The sequence below is a fragment of the Macaca fascicularis genome, chromosome 15 (genome assembly GCF_037993035.2).
Source record: "Macaca fascicularis isolate 582-1 chromosome 15, T2T-MFA8v1.1".
NCBI lineage: Eukaryota > Metazoa > Chordata > Mammalia > Primates > Cercopithecidae > Macaca > Macaca fascicularis.
The window spans coordinates 36,378,572-36,402,397 of NC_088389.1; the positions used below are offsets into that span (position 1 = coordinate 36,378,572).

The 23,826-nt window shown below is 52.5% G+C and overlaps 1 protein-coding gene across 22 annotated transcripts in view; it reads right to left on the reverse strand.

Moving 5' to 3' along the window:
• DAB2IP (DAB2 interacting protein) overlaps positions 1 to 23,826 on the reverse strand; it is a 216,603-nt gene that overhangs the window by 184,454 nt on the left and 8,323 nt on the right. For 7 of the 22 annotated variants that reach the window (XM_074016657.1, XM_074016653.1, XM_074016650.1 and 4 more), the window contains exon 1: positions 190 to 427. The exons of 11 other annotated variants lie outside the window; for them this stretch is intronic. Coding sequence is in view for 4 of the 11 variants with exons in the window: in XM_074016640.1 (XP_073872741.1) it covers positions 1,358 to 1,460 (103 nt within the window). In the remaining 7 variants the exon portion in view is untranslated. Of the gene's footprint in view, positions 1 to 189; positions 428 to 1,357; positions 1,774 to 23,826 lie in introns of those variants that run through there. 4 more of the 22 variants (XM_074016640.1, XM_074016641.1, XM_045373766.2 and 1 more) reach the window with 1 other exon arrangement.

Consider the following 23,826-nt stretch of genomic DNA (forward strand, 5'->3'; position numbering starts at 1 on the left):
ATTTCCCTACGGGAGAGGGGACTGTAGGGTAACAGCGGGGTAAATAAAGCAAAGTCGCCGCCCATTCCTCAGTCCCCTACCCCAACACCTCGCATCGGAGCCCCCGGATCCTCCCGAACCCGGGATGCTGCTCGGTTCCCGGCAACCACCCAGGCCCCCTCCACCTGAGCCGCGGCCACCAGCTTTTACCTCTACGCGCGGGCCGGGCCGCTGGGCGCTGCCATCCCAAAGGCTCCGGAGCCCGAGCGGCCCAGGGCCAGGGTTGCGAAGCGGCGGAGTCGCGGAGTCGCGGAGTCGCCGGGTGGCTGCAGGAAAGTTTCCGTCGCGCCAGCTGAGCCGAGTGGAGCTGGGCGGGCGGAGTAGGCGGCTGGCCAGGCAGGAGCGCGCTCCGGCGGGCTCCGCGCCTCCCCCGGCGCCGCCGCTCTCTGGCTCCCGGGCTCCCGCGGCCACCCGGCCTGCCCAGCTCTGCCAATCGCAGGCCCAGCCCCCCACGGCTCCGCCCGCAGGCCGGGGACCCAGCGAGGGCGGGGAGCGGAGGGGCGGGGGCGCACCTGTTTGGTCAATCGACCTCCCCACCACCGCCCCGCCCAGGCCGGACTGGGCAGAGCCGAGGCCCTCAGCTCAGAGCACACACTCCCCAGCCTAGTGCTGGCCCAAGATGCCGGCGGGACCACACGCCCCCTCCCCTCCCGGAGTCCGCAGGCCTTCAGGAGTCCAGAGATAAGCTCTGCTTCCGTTTCGGTGCTATGAGGGTACGGGACCCGGGAGAGGGCCGCGACTTTGCTTTACTTATCCCTCTTCCACCCTACAGCTCCCCTTCCCGCTAGAATCTTCCCGCATCCGCTGACCCCTTAAACTTTTCTGTGCGCCCTGCGTGGATCTCCAACCTCAGGAGCCGAGGACTGATGGGGGAACTAGAGCTTTGGAAGGGGACATTGCGGGATGTCACAGGGAAGGCACCCTAGCACTCCCACCAACAGAAACTCCTGAGGACTCTGGCTGGCTGGAGGGAACTTCCCGCGAACGTCTGCGACCCGCTTCAGCAAGCCCCCAAACTTCTCTTCGGGCCACAACAAATATTAAAACGTGACTATAATATTGACCCATTTCCCAGATAGGCACACTGAGGCCAGAGCAGGGCAAACACTTTTCGGACCGTGGTGGCGAGGGACAGCGACGTTTTCCAGCTAAAGGTGGGTTTGCTGAGAGCTCCTGCCTCCTTTTCCCAGCCCTATGCGGATGCCTGTGTTCATCCTCACCTTGCCCCCAGCCGCGGATCTGGGGCCGAGGAGGAGAAACAGGCCCCGGACAAGTGCATGGATAGGGCGAGGGCGCGCCCGCAGGCGCCCGGCCTTACCTCCGCAGCAGAGCGTGTCGTCGCAGAGCGCGCAGGCCGGAGGCCCCAGCAGGGGCAGGGAGGCCCAGGCTAGGGGGCGGAAGGAGGCACCGCCGGCTCCCATCCCTGACGGCCTCGGCAGTGCCTCGGCCAGTGGGCCTGCCACCCTCCGCCGCACCTGTGGGGCCAGCGCGGTGCCCGCGGCCTCCGCCTCCGGGGTCGGTCCCCGGCCAGGCCCGGGGTGAGGGGTGCGCAGGGCTCCCGGGCTCCTCAAGCTGTCCCGGCTCGGAATCTCACGGCGGCGCGCAGGTCGAGCTGGGCAGGGCGCTATTTTTAGCGAGAGCTGCTCTCCCAGTCGGACAGACCGAACAAGTTAATTCGGCCGCTGGGGACGGGCCTGCACGGTGAACTCCCCGAACGGCAGCCGCAGCTCTACTGAAAGCTGATCCTTCGCATTCCTGCCTCTCGAGGCGGGAGGGCGGGAGGACGCCTGTAATTCCAGGGGGAAGCCAGCGTCCTCTCCGAAGACAGCGCCTGGGCCCAACTGCACGCCAAAAATGGGGCTCTTTAAATTGGCTCTGAAACCTGGCGGGACTTGATGCTGATCCCAAGCCGCAGACGATGTCCCATAAAAAGTCCATCTACTGTCTCACCCTTCTCACCGGTCTCCAGTACTGGGAAGAGCCTCCTAGAAATGGGGTCTCAGCCCCAGCACCCGACAGAAGCTGGCGCAGTCATCACTCAGGAGCTACTTGTTGAATGAAGGCAGGAAGCAGTGAAATCCGATACCAGGGTCAGTAGAAGTCTTCAGAGCATATGCGATGGATGCACAGGATGGCTTTGAAATCTGATAGAACCCCTAATCCGACACTTTCTAGCTGTGCGACCTTGGCAAATCATCTCACCTCTGTGCCTCAGTTTTATCTTCTGCAAAAAGGGAGTTTTAGAACTCCAAGAGACAGTATGCAAGAAATCCTTTTGTAAACAAAAGGGTTATGTGAATGTTCGTGTAAAACGTGATGAGAGAGCCGCAAAGGTGAACACAAGTTTCTACTCTCAGGAAGTCACTAGCACTCTTCTAATTCGAGAGAGGAGGTGCTAAGGACCCCAAAATGTACAATCACAGCATCTGGTATTAGCCTAAGGATAGATAAATTGGTCAGTGGACTAGAATAGAGGCTGCAAAAATAGACCCATACAGGTATGGAAACTTGATATGTAGCAGAGATGGCCCCGCAGGTCAGTGGGAGAAGGGTAGACTTTTCTATAAAGGGTGCTAGAGCGATCTAATGTCCGTATTAGAAAAAGATTAGCTGAATCCCTACATCACACCATGCATAAAATTTCAGTTCCAGGTGTACTGAAAACTTACACACACACAAAACTCATAATAGTCAAGGATGTCTTAAAGAAGACCTCAAAAGCATAAATCATCAAGAAAAACATCAATACATTTAATTAAAATTCAAAACTTCTGTTTATAAAAAGATACTTGCAACATGATATCCAAAATATGCAAAGGCTTTCTACAAACCAATTTGCAAAAGAAACAATGGGAGATTGGGCAAAATATATGAACAGACAGTCCACAGAAAAAGAAACGTGAATGGCCAATAAACATAGGCAAAGATGGTCAGTCTCACTAGTAATCAGAAAAATAGTAAACAAAACCACAGTAAAGTGCCACTTCACACCTGTCAGATGGGCGCAAAAACAAAGAAGTGGGACAGCAGGAGTCTGGAGAACTGTCCCATGCTGCAGGCAGGAGGGGAAATGGGTACAGCCACTCTGGGAAACAATTTGGCAGCATCTAGAATTGTTGAAGTGCACATACCCCAGTGACTCAGAGTCTTGACATGGAGACCCTCTTGCTCATTGCTCATTTTTTTGAGATAGCATCTCACTCTTTCAACCAGGCTGGAGTGCAGTAGCATGATGTGATAATACCTCACTGCAACCTCAACCTCCCAGGATTAAGGGATTGTCCCACCTTAGCATCCTGAGTAGCTGGGACTACAGGCACACACCACCATGACGGGCTAATTTTGTTTGTTTGTTGTAGAGATAAGGTCTCACTATTTTGTCCAGACTGGTCTCAAACTCCTGGGCGCAAGCGATCCTCCTGCTTTGGCCTCCTAAAGTGCTGGGACTACAGGTGTGAGCCACTGTGCTCATCCTAGGTTTTATTTCTTGACCAGGATAGGAGACACACAGTGTTTGTCTTATTCTTCATCACTTTTTTTTTTAAGGTGCAGAGCAGCATGGTGGGGGGCCACATAAAACCCAGTCCTACTCTGAACTTCAGTTTCCTTATGTTAATAACATGGTCATCCTTTCTGGGAAAAACCTAGCACAAAGCCTGGCTCATGAGGAAGTGCTCAGCAAATCTTAAGAACATGAATAGCCCAGTCTGCAGTCTTCACTGGGGTCCTTCACACCCTAGTCCTAGTCAGCTGAGACTGCCCCCACCCAACCACCAGCAAACAACCAGGTCTCCCAAGTCCCCCAAGCTCTACCATGCCCCAGGAATTTGCACACACTGTTTACTCTTCCTAGAATGCCTGTCCTCCCTATCTCTACCCAGTCAGTGCCTACTTCTCCTATTACAATGCAGCTCAGGCATTCCAGCCCATGGGAAGCAGAGGGTTCCCACCATACCCACCCACTCCACCATCTATATTTATCACATTGTAGATTGTTGCGCCTAGCTATGGGTCTCTCTCCTGGAGCAGACTGTGAGCTCTTCCAAGTCACAAACCTTGCAGCCCCACCACCTGCATGGGGCCTGGCCTCAGGAAAGTTTATTGAATGAAGAAAAGGACTGAGTGACCCAAAGACTCAGAAACCAAAAGGGATCATTCCAAACTGTCAAAAGGAAAAAGCAACCCCACCACCTGCTGGACTGACGGACTGGTCTTCATTGAGTGTTCTTGATGGCAATGTGAACTTCAAAGTCAAAGAGTGCCTATAATCCCAGCACTTTGGGAGGCCGGGGCAGGTAGATCACCTGAGGTCAGGAGTTCGAGACCAGCCTGGCCAACATGGTGAAACCCCATCTCTACTAAAATACAAAAATTAGCTGGACATGGTGGTGCACACCTGTAATCCCAGCTACTAGGGAGACTGAGACAGGAGAACTGCTTGAACCTGGGAGGGGAAGGTTGCAGTGAGCCAAGATTGCACCATTTGCACTCCAGCCTGGGTGACAGAGCAAGACTCCATCTCCAAAAAAAAAGAGTGCTGCATTCATATCCAGGCTGACCCGCTTGTCAGTTGTGTGACCTAGACTATGCTACTACATCCCTCTGAGCCTGTTGCTGGGTTTACACAGCCAACATTGACTAGAGATTATCACAAGGGGTTATTACAAAGATTCAGTGAGATCATAGTGGCAAAATGTGTGGCTCCGTTCTCGGTACAGGTAGCAATTATATGACTATGGTCAAGAGGAAAATGTTTGCAGGGGAGGATGGAAGGAACTTGATCAGATTACTGTGAAAGTGGGAGGGCCGGGCATGGCGGCTCACATCTGTAAATCCAGCACTTTGAGAGGCTGAGGCGGGCAGATCACCTGAGGTCAGGAGTTTAAGACCAGCCTGGTCAAAATAGTGAAACCCCATCTCTACTAAATATACAAAAATTAGCTGGTGTGGTGGTGCATGCCTGTAGTCCCAGCTACTCGGGAGGCTGAGGCAGGAGAATCGCTTGAACCTGGAAGGTGGAGGTTGCAGTGAGCCGAGATTACGTCTCTGCACTCCAGCCTGGGCAACAGAGTAAGACTCTGTCTCAAAAAAAAAAAAAAGAAAAAGAAAAAGAAAAGAAAAGAAAACTAATAAAGAAAGAAAGAAAGCGGGCAGCAGATCAAAAATTCCAGGGGGCCGAGCACAGTGGCTCATGTCTGTAATCCCAGCACTTTGGGAGGCCAAGACAGGAGGATCGCTTGAGCCCAAGAGTTCAAGACCAGCCTGGGCAACATGGCAAGACCCCATACCTACAAAAAAAATGAAAAGACAATTAACCGGGCATGTTGGCATGCATCTGTGATCCCAGCTTCTTGGGAGGCTGAGTTGGGAGAATCACCTGAGCCCAGGAGGTCAAGGTTATAGTGAGCCATGTTCACGCCATTGCACTCTAGCCTGGACAACAAAGAGAGACTCTGTCTCAAAAAATACAACAACAACAACAACAACAACAACAACAAAATTCCAAGAGGAGCCAAGCACAGTGGTGAGCATGCCTACAGTCCCAACTACTTGGAAGGCTGAGGCAGGACGATCCCTTGAGCCCAGGAGTTTGATGCTGCAATAAGCTACAATCACGCCACTGCACCCCAGCCTGGGCAGCAGATGAGACTCTGTCTCAATTATTTAAACAATTCAGGGGTGTTCTCCAGTTCTAAACAAAAACACACCCATGGAGGCTGGCCCAGGAGATGAGAAGGTCAAAAACACCCATGGAGGCTGGCCCAGGAGATGAGAAGGTCAAAAGCGTGAAGTTAGTGCTTCTGGTGCTCTTTCCTCCTGTCCTTTGTCCCACCCCCTGGGTGAGGCGCTGTACAACACTTCAGAACTATAGACCCTCTTCTCTGTCTCCCCATCCGCTCTGGCTCCCTGCAGTCTGTTCTCACATGTAGCCCGGGGATTCCAATCTGGACCCGTCTTTGCCTTGCCAGCTTCCATCTGTAGGGGCGACAGAGCCTGCAGCACCTTCCCCAAGGGATGCCTCTGAAGTGATTTACCAAACACATCGTCTGCACTGTATCTGCAAAATCCACATGTGTCCACTTGTCAAGTTCTTCCATCAAGGCAACATACAGGATAGCAAATTGCTTATGGTTCAGGCTCTAGATGATGAATTGGCTAATGTTACATGTTGTACAAGCAAACAAATGTATAAAGTTGACAGGGCTATATGGTCACTGGAAAAGAACAACGTGTACTTCAAGGATTGCAATGAGATTTTCTGAGCTAATGTGCCAATCCTCTTTGGTTCAGATCTCTCTGAACAATGTAATATTATCCTGGTGACATGGACATTAGCCACTGGGGCACTTTGTCCCATGCAAACGGCCATGCCAGGCAGGAAGCTGACCCAGTTTAAGATCTGCCATCTTTCTCTTTTTTTTTTTTTTTTTTTTTTTTGAGACAGAGTCTTGCTCTGTCACCTAGGCTAGAGTGCAGTGGTGCAATCTTGGCTCACTGCAGCCTCCGCCTCCTGAGTTCAAGTGATTCTCCTGCCTCAGCTTCCCAAGTAACTGGGGCTACAGGTACACACCACCATGCCCAGATAATTTTTGTATTCAGTAGAGACGGGGTTTCACCATGTTGGCCATGCTGGTCTCAAACTCCTGATCTCAAGTGATCTGCCTACCTCAGCCTCCCAAAGTGCTGGGATTATAGACGTGAGCCACTGGCACCTGGCCAGATCTGCAATCTTTCCTAATGGCTCTCAGGAAGGTCACCAATTACCTCCTTGTTGGTAATGCCATAGGATACATTTCCAACTCCATCTCACCTGATCTCTTTCTTGGCAATACTTAACCCCACAGAAACTTCTGTTCCCTTCCATCTTACCATACTCTCCCAGTTTGTCCCCTAGTTCCTTGGTCACTTCTCCTCCTTGGCTACCTCATCTGACTCCACTGGGCTGTAAAAGTTGGAGTTGGACACGGTCTGAGTCCCTCTTATTTTTCGAGACTCTCTCCACAGGCAAACTGAACTACACCCAGGCCGTGGCTTCAACCACTGTCCTTATGCAGATGATTCCCAAATGTTTATCTCCAGCCCAGTCCAGACACTGTGGTCTCCTGCCTGGACTTCACTAAGAACTGAGCCAGTTCCCTGCATCCACCTGGCCCCTCTCCATGTGGGTCCCCATCTACTAGCTCTCTTCATCAGGTTTTCAAAGCACAGATCTGGTCATATTACCCTCACTTCTGTTCAAAGCTTTCAATGATTTATTGTTGCCATCATGTGGCCTCCCAGATCCTGGCTGGTCAGGTCCTACCCACCTCCCCAGCCTCATTTCTTTTTTGGGTGGGGGGGAACAGAGTCTCACTATGTTGCCCAAGGCTGGAGTGCAGTGGCACGATCTCAGATCACTGCAACCTCCACCTCCTGGCTTTAAGTGACTCTTGTGCCTGGCCTCCTGAGTAGCTGGAATTACAGACACGCATCACTGCAACCAACTAATTTTTATATTTTGGGTAAAGACAGGGTTTCACTATGTTGGCCAGGCTGGTATTGAACTCCTGGCCTCAAGTGATCCACCTGCCTCAGCCTCTCAGAGTGCTGGTATTACAGGTGTGAGCTACCATGCCTGGCCCCAGCCTCATTTCTTGCCATCTGCCCCCTCCCTCTCTGCCTTCAGCCACTCCAGCCAACTTCCAGATCCTCAAATATGCAACCCTTCCTCCCACAACACAGCCTTTGCATACCAGGTTCCCCTCTTCAGAACACGTTTTTCCCTTCCTTGGCCCAGTTAACTTCTCCCAGTGGAAGCCTAATGTCATTTCCTCAGGTAAGGCTTCCCTGGCCTCCCACTTGACACACCCATGGCTCAAGTCACTTTCCTTCATGGTGTTCGTTGCAGTTGGTGATGGCACCTTCATCGTGTGGTCACTGAGTGGATGTGTCATGCTCCCGGGCTGGCATGCCTGGCTTTCCTCATTGTTATATCTCCTCCTACCCTCAGCAAGGGCATGTAGTAGGTGCTCAATGAATGTTTGTTGAATATTGATGGAGGTGGGCAAGGACGTCTGCTTGCCCACCTCCATCAATAGGCTCTGTTTATCATTGTTGGACATTTCTGCCCATTGCTGTGAATGTAAGTTTGAATGTTTTGCCAGATGCTCTCTCATTTAATTCTTACGACTGCCTCTGAAAAGGCTCTAGTATCTATTCCCATTTGACAGATGAGGAAACTAAGGCTCAGAGTTTAAGCAACTTGCACAAGATCACACAGCATGTAGATGACAGAGCCTGTTCTCAAACCCCATCTATTTGATTCCAGATCATGGGTTTTGTAACCACAACACCCTTTTCACAGATAAGCTAGGGGTGGTGGGTCCTTACCTGATGATGGAAGTGAAACTCAAAACCACAGTGACTGAAGCATCATAGGATGAAGACCCAGGCCCACAAGACCCTGGAGCAGGGATGGCGTGAATGACAGGGCAGGAGTGGGAAGGAGGGGCCAGGAGGAGAGAGCATCTCCGATTTGTGTTGTGGGGGGGCATGACGGTCACGGAGCATAAACAGTAGAAATGCACAGACCTCACTTCTGCCTCTGAGGCATTGAGAATTCAATACCCAGAGAGAATGAGATGATGTCAGATACCATGCATGGAGGAAGGAACAGGTGATACTGAACAGGAAAACAGCTGTTTCCAGGGAAGACCTGTTCTGAGGGGGCACATCCCTGTCTGAGTCTAATCATTCTCAGATGCTTCGATTCCACCTCCACAGTTTCTCTCATACCCCAGGAAGGGAAGGGAAGGGAAGGGAGCAGGACTGGGCAGAAGGAGGAACTGAGCTTCCACGCAGTCAGTGCAAGCCTCAGCCCACCCTATACCTGGAGCTGGGATGGCCCTTCAGAGTCATCCTGAGCAGTGCCAAGCTTTTATGACCCTGAGTTGGTGAGTCATTGGATGTAGGACACCCCAGGAAGGAGGTGTCACCTCTGGGGAGGTGGTTGTCCATGGATTCTCCACATGCCTAAGTCAATGTCATTGGGCTCCTTTTGTGCCAGGCTCTGGGCTAGGTGCTGGAGACACAGATGCAGGGGGAAAAGACAGGTAACAATGTCATCAGGTTGTCCCCAAGCAGGACACTCCCATATGCTACTGAGCACTGCTGGTAATGGCTGAGACAGAGGTGGCAGCTATGGGGCTCTGCTACCAGCCTTGGGAGCGGGGTAGGAATGGCTCTAGGAAAGGCTTCCAAGGAGATGACCTGAGTGTGTCTTTAAGGAAGCAAGAAAGAAAAGTTAGCCAGGCAAAGAGGAAACAGCCCATGAAAAAGCATGGCACCATGAAACAGCCAGCATGCTCGGGGAATTGCAGTCAAGTATTATTGGAGCCTCAAGTGAAGGGAGCAGCCCTGAGAGGGGGCAGGAGAAGAGGCAGGGCTGCTCCATGAGGGGCCCTACATGCCATGCACAGGAGCTTGGCCTTTAGGAGGCTACTGAGAGACCTTAAGGGAGCTATTGGGTGACCTTACTGGCCCCCTCCATGTGGATCCCCATCTACCAGTTCTCCTCATCAGGTTTTCAAAGCACAGACTCGATCATATCACCCCAGGGGAGGGATAGAGCCAACTCTTGAGTTTTACAAAAATCTGAGGAGTGAGTAGGAGGCAGGGAAGGGAGGACAGGAAGGGTTAGGTCAGAAGGAAGATAAGAGATTGGATGGTTGCTGGAGGGGAATGCCTTGGGTTTGGTGCAGGGTAGGGGGTGTGATGTGCCCCCGGGATCTCCTCTTCAGGAGTGAAGGTCTCACTCCCCTAGGTATGGGGAGGCTGCTAGAAGTAGTGCTTCAGTGCTTAGCTCTTTGGAGGTTGCCTCTGCTGAAGACAGCCACCTCCCTGGAGGCAACACCTCCTTCCTGGGGTGTCCTACATCCAGTGACTAACCAACCCAGGGTCATAAAAGCTTGGCACTGCTCAGGATGACTCTGAAGGGCCATCTCAGCTCCAGGTGTAGGGTGGGCTGAGGCTTGCACTGACTGCGTGGAAGCTCAATTCCTTCTTCTGCCCAGTCCTGCTCCCTTCCCTTCCCTTTCCCTCCCTTCCCCTTCCCCCTCCCTTCCCTTCCCTTTCCCTCCCTTCCCCTTCCCCCTCCCCTCCCCTCCCCTCCCCTCCCCTCCCTTCCCTTCCCTTCCCTTCCCTTCCCTTCCCTTCCCTTCCCTTCCCTTCCCTTCCCTTCCCTTCCCTTCCCTTCCCTTCTCTTCCACAGGTGTTGAGCCTGAGAGCAGTCCCTGATGGATCTCCCATGCATGAATACCTCTCAGAGTCTGCTCCTGGGGAACCCCACTGGGGATAAGGAGGACCGGAAACACTTGCTAGGTGCCCACCTGATGGGAATGACCCAGCAGAATGTCTGATTTGGGGGCTGCCAGGGAGAGACGTGTACAGTACTCAAGGGATCACGCAAGGTCGCAGGAGGGATGGACAGGCCGTCTCGTCTTGAGACAGAAGCAGAAGCTGGAAGCAACTTGGGGTGGCGAGGAGGTCAGGAAATGGAGGGACTCACAGTCTTGACATTATTTCCCCTGTGCAGCCAGAAGTAAGGTTGGCTGCTGAGGGGATGGGTAGATAGTAAAACAATCACCTATGAAAGTAATCACTGTAGTGCATGATAATTATTGCCACAGCAGTGGTAAGGCGTGCAGGGCTTCAATGCATGGATAGGAGTTTACCAGGCTGTGTGCCCACAGGGGAAAGTCATCATGGGCAGAGAACCCAGCTGGGCACTGATGTGAGGAGATGGGGGTAGAATTGCCAGATGAAATACAAGATGGCAGGTGAACATCAATCATATATAAACAATCAATTTTTTCTTTTTAGTATAAGTATATCCTGTGCAATATTTGGGACACACTTATACTGAAAAAACTATCCATTTTTTATCCCCTTCTGGCCCCGTCCCTGCGAGGAGCCTTATCTACCAGTGGGTCCCCCACACTTCCGCCCAGGTATTCTCAGGTTCCATCTTATTCCTCCTTTACTCAGCCACCTCTGGTGGCTCCCCATTGTCCAAACCCTCAATTAGTCATTTGAGGCCCTCTGTTTCCGGACCTTCAGCTACCCTCTCAACCCCATTCTTTTTTTTTTTTTTTTTTTTTTTTTCCTTTTTGAGACAGGATCTCACTTTGGTTGCCCAGACTGGAGTACAGTGGTGAGATCTCAGCGCACTACAACCTCAACCTCCCAGGCTCAAGTGATTCTCTCACTTCAGCCTCCCAAATAGCTGGGACTATAGGCATGCGCCACAACGCCTGGCTAATTTCTGTCTTTTCAGTAGAGTCAGGATTTCATCATGTTGGTCAGGCTGGTCTTGAACTCCTGGGCTCAAGCAATCTCCCCGTCTCGGCCTCCCAGAGTGCTGGGATTACAGGCATGAGCGACCGTGCCTGGCCTCAACCCCATTCTTGAACCTCTACTTTAATCCCCTGCCTCCGGGTTTTTTCCTCAAGCTGTTTCCTCTGCCTACTCTGCACTCTCCCAAATCCACTCTTTCAGGAAGTCTCCTAGATCTAGATTCCCTGTGGGTGGATAGAAGTAGTCATTTCCACTGATTAGCAGCAGTAGCACTATTTCGCTTCTCTGAGCCTTCATTTCCTTGTCTCTAAAATGGGCACAATACTGTCTCTCTTATCAGGTTAGAGGGGACAAGAGACTGTTTAGAAAGCATCAAGTACACCCTTGAATGCTGGCACCCTCCCTGACTGTGCCTAGATCACTGCCTGGCACACAGTGGGCACAGAGGCATGTTTGCTGAATCAAATCAACTCAGAGGTCCCAAGCTTTTACAGTTTTTTTTTTTTTTTTTTTGAGACAGAGTCTCGCTCTGTTGCCCAGGCTGGAGTGCAGTGGCCGGATCTCAGCTCACTGCAAGCTCCGCCGCCCGAGTTTACGCCATTCTCCTGCCTCAGCCTCCCAAGTAGCTGGGACTACAGGCGCCCGCCACCTCGCCCGGCTAGTTTTTTGTATTTCTTAGTAGAGACGGGGTTTCACCGTGTTAGCCAGGATGGTCTTGATCTCCTGACCTCATGATCCTCCCGTCTCGGCCTCCCAAAGTGCTGGGATTACAGGCTTGAGCCACCGCGCCCGGCCTGCTTTTACAGTTTTTAACTTGCTTCTTGGAATTACCATACCCAACAGTGGAACTTGGAAAAACTCAGTTTCCTGTATTAAGATGATTTTAAAAGGGACGCTTAATGAGGCCACCGTAATTTTTTGTTTGTTTTTGCTTTGTCACCCAGGCTGGAGTGCAGTGGTGCAATCGTGGCTCACTACAGCCTCCACCTCAAGCAATCCTCCCACCTCAGCCTCCCAAGTAGCTGGGACTGAAGGTATACACTACCTTGCCTGGCTAAATTTTGTATTTTTTTTGTAAAGAAGGGAGTCTTGCTATGCTGCCCAAGCTGGTCTCGAACTCCTGGGCTCAAGTAAGCTGCCTGCCTCAGCCTCCCGAAGTGCCAGGCCACTGCAATTCAGGCTGCATAACAGATTTCTCCCCTGTAGACAGGGGCCAAACCAACTCCCTGCAAGGGCCCATTTAGGACCCAAACATGGCGCCCAGTCTCTCCAGCTCGAAGCAGGTAATATCTGCCACTCACGTGTCTGTCTCAAGCCCTCCCGATCCCAGACCACAAAGGATGATTTCTTATAACTATTACCACAATTACCCAACGGCAACACTATAGAGAAGCGATTCGATGAGCCTGTGATTTTCGCAGTTACTTGTCTCAAATAAGTCACCTGAAGTTCATCTGCCATCAGGATTCATGGCTGTATTCGGTAATCGTAGGGAATTATTTTGCTAATAACAGAGGTATCTTGATCTAATTTAGTTTTAATGCCAGGAGGTGCCCTCCCAAAATAATCAGCTTCAGGGCAATTCCAATTTCCAGGTTTGTTACACGTTCTGGATAGAAGATTCAATTCAAGGAGGCTGAAGTTACTTCTTTATCACTCAAAGTCATCTAGAGGTGACATGGTATCCTACCTCTACGTGTGTGTAGAAGAATGCAGGGAGAGGCCCAGCGACAGCAAGCCAGGGTGGGCTCCCAGCCAGAGGAATGACTGGAAGACACTGATGGGTTAGGACCATGTCAAGTTAGATCCATAACTAGGGTTCCTGGAAGAACCCTAATTTTTCTTATACCCATTCATTAACCCGTTCTATTAAAAAACAAACAAACAAACAAAAAAAACAAAAAAAACCCTAACCCTCACCCAGGCTGGAGTCCAGTGGCATGATCTCAGCTCACTGCAACCTGTTTCCTGGGTCCATGCGATCCTCCAGCCTCAGTTTCCTGAGTAGCTGAGACATCAGGTATGCACCATGTGCCTGGCTAATTTTTGTATTTTTTGTAGAGACGGGGAGCTTGCTGCCCTGGCTGGTCTCGAACTCCTGAGCTCAAAGCAATCTGTCTGCCTTGGCCTCCCAAAGTGCTGGGATTATAGGCGTGAGTCACCGCTCCCAGCCAATTATCTGCATTATTTTATTCCATTTTGACCATCTCTCCTTGGCAAGACCTAATCTTTGCAGTTATTAATAGAGTCTAAATAATGATAACAAACCCTCGTGCAGCTCTGTTTTAAGCGCTTTAATCCATATCAACTCATTACATCCTGTGAGGGAGGTGAATGCTACTATTATCCTCATTTTGCAGATGAGGTTAGGAAACTTGCCTCAAATCACATGTCTAGTAAGGGGCAGAACTGGGATTTGAACCTTCCCCAAGTTCCTATGCAAGGAAGAATCCTGAACCCACCAGGAATTGTTCAGCCTTGACTCTGTGCTCTCACTGACCCCTCGACACTCTGGGATAGAGGTGTTGTTAGCCGCATTTTACTGAGGAAGAAACTGATTCTCAAGAGGTCATTGATTTGGCCAAGGTCAATGCAGTGAGTAGATAAATGCAGGAGTTGGGACTTGAACTCTGAGATTCTGATTCTAAACCTAGTGCTGCTGGGCACAGTGGCACGCGCCTGTAGTCCAAGCTACTCAGCAGGCTGAGGCAGGAGGACAGTTTGAGGCCAGGAGTCGAAGGCTGCAGTTGGCTAGGATGGCACCTATGAATAGCTACTGCACTCCAGCTGGGGAAATGCAGAAAGACCCCACCTCTAAAAATAAGTAAAAATAAATAAAAATAAACCTACGGCTGCCTTGTCCAAAGCTGGGAAATTTATGACGTGTTTTTGAATGGCTTTGCCAGCAGGCTAGCTATCATTAATTAACTAAGTGCACGGTGATCGTCCTCCCACAAACCCCTCTCCAGCCACTCTGTGCCCCACTTCCCACTTTGGTCCTCTTTTCTACTTCCCACCCCTTGCTCCAGAAACCAAGTGTCCTTTGTTGCTATTCCCTGTTACCCAACAAAACCTACTTTCAGATTCCTGATCTTTCCCTCATATGTTTATACTTTCAACAGAGGGCTGTGTGGTCCAGCAGGAGAGGCCAGGAGCTAGAGGTAGCTCTGTCACTCTATCCTCCCTGGGCACTTAGGATGAAACCTATTTGTCTCTAGGCCTTGTCTTCCAATCTTTACAAGGGGAAGAGGTTAGACCAGTGTTCTTTAAACTACTTAAGCCATGGAGCTCTCATTTTATTTATTTATTTATTTATTTTTTAGAGACAGGGTCTTGCTCTATTGCCCTGTCTAGAGTGCAGTGGTGTGATCACATTATAATTCACTGCAGCCTCAAATTCCTGGGTTCAAGTGACCGAGAACCCTCATTTAAATGAAAATGTTCAGGCAAGCCCAACATTTGTATTACTATTTTATTATTATTATTGTTATTGTTATTGTTATTATTTTGAGGCTGGGCATGGTGGCTTACACCTGTAATCTATCTCAAAAAAGAATTCATTTATTTGTTTGTTTTGAAGCAGAGTCTCACTCTGTCGCCCAGGCTGGAGTGCAGTGGCAGGATCTCAGCTCACTGCAACCTCTGCAGGACCAGGTTCAAGCGATTCTGCTGCCTCAGCCTCCCCAGTAGCTGGGATTACAGGCATGCACCACTAGGCCTGGCTATTTTTTGTATTTTTAGTAGAGACGGGGTTTCACCATGTTGGCCAGGCTGGTCTCAAACTCTTGACCTTGTGATCCGCCTGCCTTGGCCTCCCAAAGTGCTGGGATTACAGGCATGAACCACCAGGCCCAGCATCAATGTTTGTATTGTATCAGATGCCAGTGAGCTGCTCTAGTCCAAGTTGGGTTCAAGGAAGAAAGTGTCTCCTACATGCCAACTTCTGAGCTTCTCCTTGGACATGACAGGAAAACCACTGGCCTAGACAGAGCCTATAGGCTCTTGGGGCTCTTAGAGACAGGAATCTAGGATCCACGGATGGCAGGTGATGCCCAAAGTGCTATGTGGGCAGCTAAATGCCCACCTGGGACCCCCCCACCCAACCCCCCAACACCTGTCCTGCCTTGTTGGCTAAACTGTAGAGGGGCCTGCCAGCAAAGCCAGCCTGTGCCCAGGACCCTGCCTCTGGGGCACTGAGCTGTCCAGGGGTCTTGCCACAGAGAAATGGTATCTGCTCTGATGCTCAGGGTGTGCCGTCTGTTTGTTCTGGCATGTTCCTCAGTGGCCAGAAGAGTTGGCTACTCCCCTACCCCTGTTACCCTTTTGTTTTCTCTTTCTTGGCCTCTCCCTTTTCCTTTTTGTTTTTTAAACAGAGTCTCACTCAGTTGCCCAGGCTGGAGTGCAGCAGTGTGATCTCAGCTCACTGCAAACTCCACCTCCCAGGTCCAAGCAATTCTCTTGCCTCAGCCTCCCAAGTCGCTGGGACACTACAGACACCTGCCACCATGCTCAACTAATTTTTTTTTATTTTGTGTAAAGACGGAGTTTCGCCATGTTGGCCAGGCTAGTCTTGAACTGCTGACCTCAAGTGATCCACCCACCTTGGCCTCCCAAAGTGTTGGGATAAGGGATGAGCCACTGCAGCTGGCCAGCTTCTCCCTTTTCTAAAAATACGTGTTTTGTTTTGTTCTGTTTTCATTGCTCCTTCCCCTTCCCCTTCATCTTTCAACAAATGCTGGCTGGTTGCTGGTCTCAAGCTTTCTGTCCCAAACCTCAGGCTACAGGGGAATGAGATAAACATGAGGGCTGCCCCCAGGGCAGAGCCTTCACCTGGAGACAGCTGCATCCTGCAGTGACTGTGGCCACCACTGCACTAAGAACTCAGTCACAGGGGCTGGGAAGGCTTCTGGAGGCAGTGGTGAGCAAAGGGGCACCAGCAGGTGAATAGGAGTTTGTCCCGTTTGTGGGGTGGGAATGAATGCAGGTAGGGAGGAGTTAGGTGTTTCCGGCTCAGAAGAGAGGCATGGAAACCGCGGAGGCTTAGCCAGCCCAAGCGTTTGAGGAGCTGTCAACTGCTAGATTTGGCTGAAGCATAAAGTGGTCATTGGGGGGCTATCAGGAGTGGGACATGGTAAGTTGCCCAGGGGACGGGGGGCCAGGGGTCTGGAGAGGCTATTCCAGAGCTGGGAATAGATCCTGAGGGTCGCGGGGGCGCCAGTGGAGGTTTGCAGCAGGGCATGTGGGGCCAGAACTGTATTGTAGAAGTGCACCTGGCTGCCCACAGTTGGGGGTGGGGAGACAGTGAAAATGGGGCTTCCCTTCCCTTCTCACCTCCCACAGCCTGCACCCTCCTCTGAATGCTCTGAGCAGCCCTGGTTCCCTCTGAGACTCAGCATGGGGATAGAAGGAAGGGGGCTTTGGGCTGCCGGCTGCTCATCCTACCCTGGCCTGGCGCCCACCTCAAGGCAGTCCCCAAGCTCTTCACCCCCAGGACCATGAGTCAGGAAAAGTTCAAAGCTTGCTCTCCCCCAGCTGGGATGTTTTGATTTCTGGGCCCTCTGAAAATGGCCCGTTTGTGCTGAGATGCTCAGGCAGATTAGCTTCCAACCCCCTTTCAGCCCTTTCTATCTGAATCCTGGCTCTGACAAGCCCCTTCCCCAGCCCTGCAGCCCCTCTTGGCCCCAGATGACTGTCCTCACTTCCCCCCACAGCCCCCCACTGTGGTGAAGGAGGGGGAGGTCCTATCCCCAAACACAAGCTCTTTTGTTCCAACTGGCAGCTTGGCCCTCAGCCCTGCACCCGCTGCTGGTGGGGTTTCCTAGCACTTAATGAGCCCGGGGTCAGCTGAAGGATGGGGAGTTGGCATTGAGGGGCTGGGGACGGGGGCTGGAGCACAGGCGATTTCTGGCTGCAGCTTTGGACCTGTCCCTCCTCTGCTCAAATCTCTCCCATGGTTCCTGCCTACTCTACTGGGACTGCTGAGGTGAGCAGAGACCCCAGGCTCCTTGCAGCTCTCACACAGCCTCGTCTGCCTCTCCCTGGAGCAGGACTAGGCACTTGGGCTGCTCAGTGCAGACTCAGAGCAGGGATGCACACAGTGGGAAGCACGCAGGCTTTGAAGCCAGCAGGACCAGAGTTCAAATCCTGACTCTGCCACTTCCTGGTAGTACGACCAGGGGCAAATCACAAATCTCTGTGTGCCTCAGTTTCCTCCCCGTAAAATGGGGCTACATTTTCCAACCAGAGTTCTATGAGCTCCAGCACAAAATGCTCATGCACTTTCCCTTCCCTTTCTCTTGTTCCTTAAGAGTCTGGCTGGCTCCCCTCCTGAAGGTACAAGGTACAAAGAAGATAGTCAGAGCTGTCTTCCTCCTCCTCCCCCACAAGTTGAGCGTGCACTGGGCTGCCAAGGACAGTGGGGCATGGAGACCTTTAATGCCACTAGATAGAGAACTGGAGGCTGAGCAGGCCTGGGGTCGGGGGTAGCCAGTCCAGGAACCCACTGCCCCCTTGGCTCTGGGTCTTCTTGGCCTCCCTCCTTGGGCTAGGCTTCTCCTGCTGGGATTGTGAGCTCCCAGAGGTAGGCAGCCACCCAGCCTCACCTGAGCTGGCTCAGGGGTGGTTTGGGTCTTAGGAATTCCAGGGAGACGCAGCACAACCCTGTTCCTCCCTGCCTGAAACTATTCAGGGCTCCTCCAGGTGCAAGATAAAGCCCAATCTCCTGATCCCGGTATTTGAGGCCACTACCCCAGCCCGGCCGACCTCTCCAGCCCTGCCCACCTGGATTTTGGGGGGCAGCCTCACTGAATCACTCAAAGTTCTTAGATGGGCTGCCGGACGCGGTAGCTCACGCCTGTAATCCCAGCACTTTGGGAGGCCGAGGCGGGCGGATCACGAGGTCAGGAGATCGAGACCACCCTGGCTAGCACGGTGAAACTCCGTCTCTACTAAAAATACAAAAAAATTAGCTGGGCGTGGTGGCGGGCGCCTGTAGTCCCAGCTACTCGGGAGGTTAAGGCAGGAGAATGGTGTGAACTCGGGAGGCAGAGCTTGCAGTGAGCCGAGATCCCGCCACGGGACTCCAGCCTGGGCGACAGAGCGAGACTGTCTCAAAATAAATAAATAAATAAATAAATAAATAAATAAATAAACAAATAAATAAATAAATAAACAAATAAATAAATAAATAAATAAAAGTTCTTAGATGGGCTACTCTGTAGTTCTCAACTCCAGGCCTTTCCTCTGTGGTTCCCTCTGCCTGTTCACTACCTCCATCCACCAAGCCAAACTCTGGAGTTTTGTTTTGCTTTGTTTTTAGAGATGGGCTCTCCCTATGTTGCCCAGGCTGGTCTCCTAGCCTCAAGCGATCCTCCTCCTTTGGCCTCTCAAAAGTGCTAGAATAGCAGGCACGAGCCACTGTACCTGGCCTTAGGTCTCTGGTTATCTTAAAGGTCAGCATCTTCTCCTTCCCACCTACCCCCAGAGGCCTCCCCACCATGGGATGTCACTGTAGCCTTGAGTGCCTATTCTAAGCGATTCCTTAAGGCAGAGACCCAGCCTCATGCTTTCCTGGGTGCATGCTTCCCCTCTAGCACCCAGCATGGAGCTGGCACAGAGAAGGCACAAATTAAAAGAAGTGAACCTGGGCAGTGAACAAAGACCAGGGCTCCAACAGTCCTCCTCCAATTCCAGCAGCTGCCCCTTAGAGTCACCTGGTGGGGCAAGGGAGAAGGCAAAAAAGGAGGAGGGTTGTAGACATTCCAATATCCAGGCCCCTTCTAGACTAAACTGAATCCAAATCTCTAGGGTAAGGCTGGGCATTGTTCCTACCCAGAATGATCCTGAGGCATATCAAGGATTAGAACTTTCTGGAAGATTCAGGTCTCCCTCCCCCCACCCAGGTGCAGTGGGCAAGGTGAGGCCAAGTCCTGCGGGAGGCTTTGAGTGCTCCTTAATACGCCACTGTGTGTTGCATTGATTGGAGAAGCGCTTTATAGCTTGCAAAGTACTTTCACTTGCATCGAGTCATTCATTCATTCATTATTCATTGAACAAATATGCAGCAGAAAGTGCTGGGGCCACAAAGATGAAGCTCCAAGGTGTGTGGCAGACAGGTTTGTGGACTGACAGATTGATGAACAAGGCCATAAGGTGTGACAGGGCTGCCCCCAGAGCCCTTAGCAGAACCGGTCAGGGGCACAGAGGAGGAGGGTATTGAGCCTATGTTAGGGAGGCCCCCTGGTCTGGGTGGTACTGGCAAGGCAGAAGGTCCAGGTAGGGGCTGGCAAAGGTGCAGGTGGCAGAGGTGGACTTGGTCCTGCCATGGGCAGGGGTATGAAGACACACAGATGTGAGGAGGGACGGTGGGGACTGCAGAGGGCCTGGCCTGGGCACCTGGTGGCTTAGCTGGGAGCCTGCAGGAAAGACCGAGAAGGGATGAAGAGAGAGGCGAGAGGAATGCCAGGAGAGGAGACGGTGGGGTCCTCGTTGCGGGGGTGGGTTGGTGAGAGATTCAAGCAATGGTAAACACAAATGATTATAACAACAGCCAGGATCAACTGAGGCCTCATTCTCTGCTAGAACAGTTCTCATAATTTTTAAAATAAGCATGAACACTGTTACTCCTCTCAGTAACCTGTGAGAGGAGTACCAGGGTAACCATCCCATCTCACACGTGGGAAAACCGAGATTCAGAGAACATCATTTCCGCTGGTGAGGGGCAGAGATCTGATGGTGTGGGGTTCCGGGCACCCTGCCCTGACCTACCCCCTACCAGAGCCTCCGCGGAGAGGACTGTAAGATGACTCCCCAAGAGAAAACCCTGGATTCTGCAGCTGGTATTCCATTGGTGGGCCCGGTCAGAGCAGCTTTGAGGCAGGGAGTGGTGTCGAGTTGCACGATGCCAGTGGGGAAGCAGAGATCAGGAGAACATGGGCTGGTAATCCCAGCTACTCGAGAGGCTGAGGCAGGAGAATAGCTTGAACCTGGGAGGCGGAGGTTGCAGTGAGCCAAGATCGTGCCTCTGCACTCCACCCTGGGTGACAGAGCAAGACTTCGTCTCAAAAAAAAAAAAAAAGAAAGAAAGAAGAAGGACATGGGCCAGAGAGGATGAGGCAGTGAGGATGGGATGGGATGGGAGAGACTTGGGCTCTTTGCAGGGCGGGAGAAAGAGCCAGCAAGGGGGTCCTCATATAGGCAGGAGGGTGGGCAGGAGATGCAGAGCCCAGGGAGCAAGGTTGGCCTCAGCTGGGGAATTGACGGAGGGAGAGGAGAACTGAAGCAAAAATCCCCTGGAGCTTGGCAGGGCCCCGGAGAAGCTGTCGGGGGCTTGAGCCTCACTTCTCTCTTGCTGCCGGGCACAGTAGGCCCTCGGCTAAGTCTTTGTGGACCCCATTCTGCTGGGGAGGGGGAGGTTTGCAGGAGTCACTAGCGGGAGAGGAGGGGAAGCGGGGAGCAGGGAGAACCCAGCAGGAGGGAGAAAGAGAGAGAGAGGCAGAGCTAGAGAGAGAGAGATATAGAGATGATTGAGACAGAAAGACAGAGAGATAGGAACAGAGACGGAGAAACAGAAAGGCAGAGACAAAACGAGACAGAGATAGACCTAGAGAGAGTCTCTGAAAGGACTGCCCAACCCCTCCCTGCTGTCAGGGACCAAGTCTGAAAGAAGAGGCTCAGAAGGGGTTGGGGGACAGCCACCCCTACCCCACCCACCACAGAACTGGCAAATGAGAGACTAAAGGGTCTTCTGAGCAGGGAACCCACCCCCCAGATTCCCTGGTGCCTTGGCTTCAGGGCCATAGAGAGCTTAGCTTCTTAGCCAAGGACAGGCCTTCCCAGGGGGAGGGATCTCCACCTCTACCCTCGCCTGGGGGCAGGAGAATCCCGACCTGGGACAGTCCCTGAGGACCCCTGAGTGACGCTCTGACCTCGGGCTGCAGGGCCTAGAGTCCGGTGCCTGCTCCCTCTGCTGAACCACCTGCCCTATTGACCTCTGGCTGCCGTCTGGCTCCCTCGGGCTGTGGTTTGAGGACCCTGCCCTCCACCACCACCTAAGAGCTGTGTCCTCCATTTTCCATGCCTAACACCCCACCATCAGCAAAGGGCAGTGTGAGGCCATTTGTCACAGAGACAGCATGGGAGGAGAGAAAGAGGGTCTTGGGCAGGGCTGCAGGTGGCACAGGCACCCCCAGCCATGTCTGTTCTTGCAGTCCCTGGCGCTGGCTTTTCTGGGGCACGGACCGACTCTTTCTGGTGCAGTGTCTGTGGAACCCCAGAGCGGGAGTGTGGGCCCCACGCTCTCACGTGCTCACTCACGGGCTCCTGAGGAGACAGCCTGCCGAGACAGAGGCCCACTGGCAGGCACACCGTGGAGCTCCTGCACTCACGCACGCCTGCCCGTGTGGGCAACACAGAGGCGCCCTGGGAATGTAGGTCACTGGCTGGAATGCTTCGAGCCTGGGGTGCTGGTGATCCGGCCATCCAGCACATGCTTCCAGATTGGACAGAAATCCACCCCCCTTCCACCCGCCTCTTTCCCCGCTCTCCCGAGACAATCTGACCCAAAGCTCCTCAGGCTTGTGTTTTCTCTCCTCCGGAATCCCACTGTCTGGGGCTCTGTCCAGGGGAGGGGGCGGGGCTCCTTGTCCATGCAGCTTCTTCTCTGTGTCTGTCCCTGTGCTGGGCGATGCGGAGTCTACAAGACATGGAGGGATGTGGCTCCCACTTTGAAGAGGACATCTCTAAGGCAGAGTCCAAGAGATGTCCTCAGACCAGAGGCGAGTAATGGTCAAGGGGAGAACAGAGCACTGCTTTGTCAGGGCCAGGCTGGCTTCCTGGGGGAGGTAACAGGACCCTGTTTGGGCAGTTGAATAAGGGCTTCTGCAAGCCTAGGAAAGGGAGCGGTTCTGACACACACCGGGAAGGCCCCAGCAGCTTCTCTCCCTCCCCTCTGGAATCCAGGCCTCTCTCAAAGGTGACTGTCACCAACTCCTCTAGAGATAGCCACTGGAGGGCCCTGCAGGCCCTTCAGACACAGCAAGCCCAGAACATCGATCCCCCTTCCACCCCAGAATCTGCCCTTCCACCCAGGTTCCCCTGTTAGTGTGGACACCAACATCTCCTGCCACACAGGCCAGAGATCAGGATTATCCTGACTTCTTTCTTTATCCACCCAGCCTCCCCTCCAGGTTTTCACTGTGGCTCACCAAGCAGCTCACAGTTCAGAGATGCAAATGGACTTTAGTCATCAAAGTGCAGTGGGGTAGCAGAAAACCCAGGGAGCCTAGTCAGCTCAAATAAGCTAGTCAGGGAAGGCTTCCTGGAGGAGGTGACCTGAGCTGAGACTTCAGGATGGGCAGGATTGACCAGGTTGGAGGGGTAGTAGGGAAGGCTAAGATGAAAGAGTGTTTTAGGCAGGGGTAACAGCAAGTACAAAGGTGAGGGAGAGAGAGAGGCATATTCAAGGCAGAAATTAATTCATGATGGTAAGAGTGGCAAGAAAGAGGGGTGTGGCTTGGAGATGAGAGCAGAAATGTATCTGCAGGGTCAGACCATGAACTGCGTTAAGCCCTGTTAATGAGTTTGGATTTTATCCTGCTGCAGTGGTGGGCCTTGTGAAGTTTTTTGAATGCCTATGTGTGGCCCCTTCTGGCTACACATGAAGGATAAGTTGGGGGGACAGGTAGAGATGGAGAGCCCCAGGAAGAGGCAAAGCAGCTGTGCAGGTGTCCAAGGTGAAGCCTGGCCCGAAGTGAGGGCTGGGAGATGGAGAGTCGGAGTGGATCTCTGGACCTCTTAGGAGGTAGCATGGACTGTAAGCAGGCCTGGTTTCATCTTCTCTGACCTCCATCTTCCCATGATGTAACAGGGAATGGACACGAGGACCTCAGGAGAACCTTCCCCTGGGGTCTCCCCACACCTTGGCCATTTGCTATTTGTTCCAGCTTCCCTGGGCTTCCAGAGGTGAGACCTTGGGAGGAATCCCAGCTGGGAGGACCACAGCTCTGGCTTTGGAAGACCCAGGGTGGGCTCAGCGGCCCAGGGCATTCCACCCAGCAGAAGGAATGGACTGGGCAGTGGGAGCAGAGGGCTGGACTCTGGATATCCTGCAGTCAGCCTTGGGAGGCCAGTGAGGGGAAGCTGGGGACACACTGGGCCTGATGCGTGGGGTCCACCTGCCTCTTTGGAATAGGGAGGGCTGCGGCAGCCATCCAGCAACCTGAGCATGAGTCAGGCCGTGTTACTTGAAGGACTGATACTCAAGCGAGTGTGTCAGTTTCTTCCTCTATAAAATGGGAATTGAACAATATGCCAAGAAACACATTCGGTGGTAGGAAAGCTTAGGGGACACGGATCATGCTACTGATTGACTTAAAGATCTGCGACTCTGCACCAGGTCCCATGGCGGAGGAGCCAGCCTGAGGCAGTGGCTGTCCAGGACCACAAAAGAAGCAA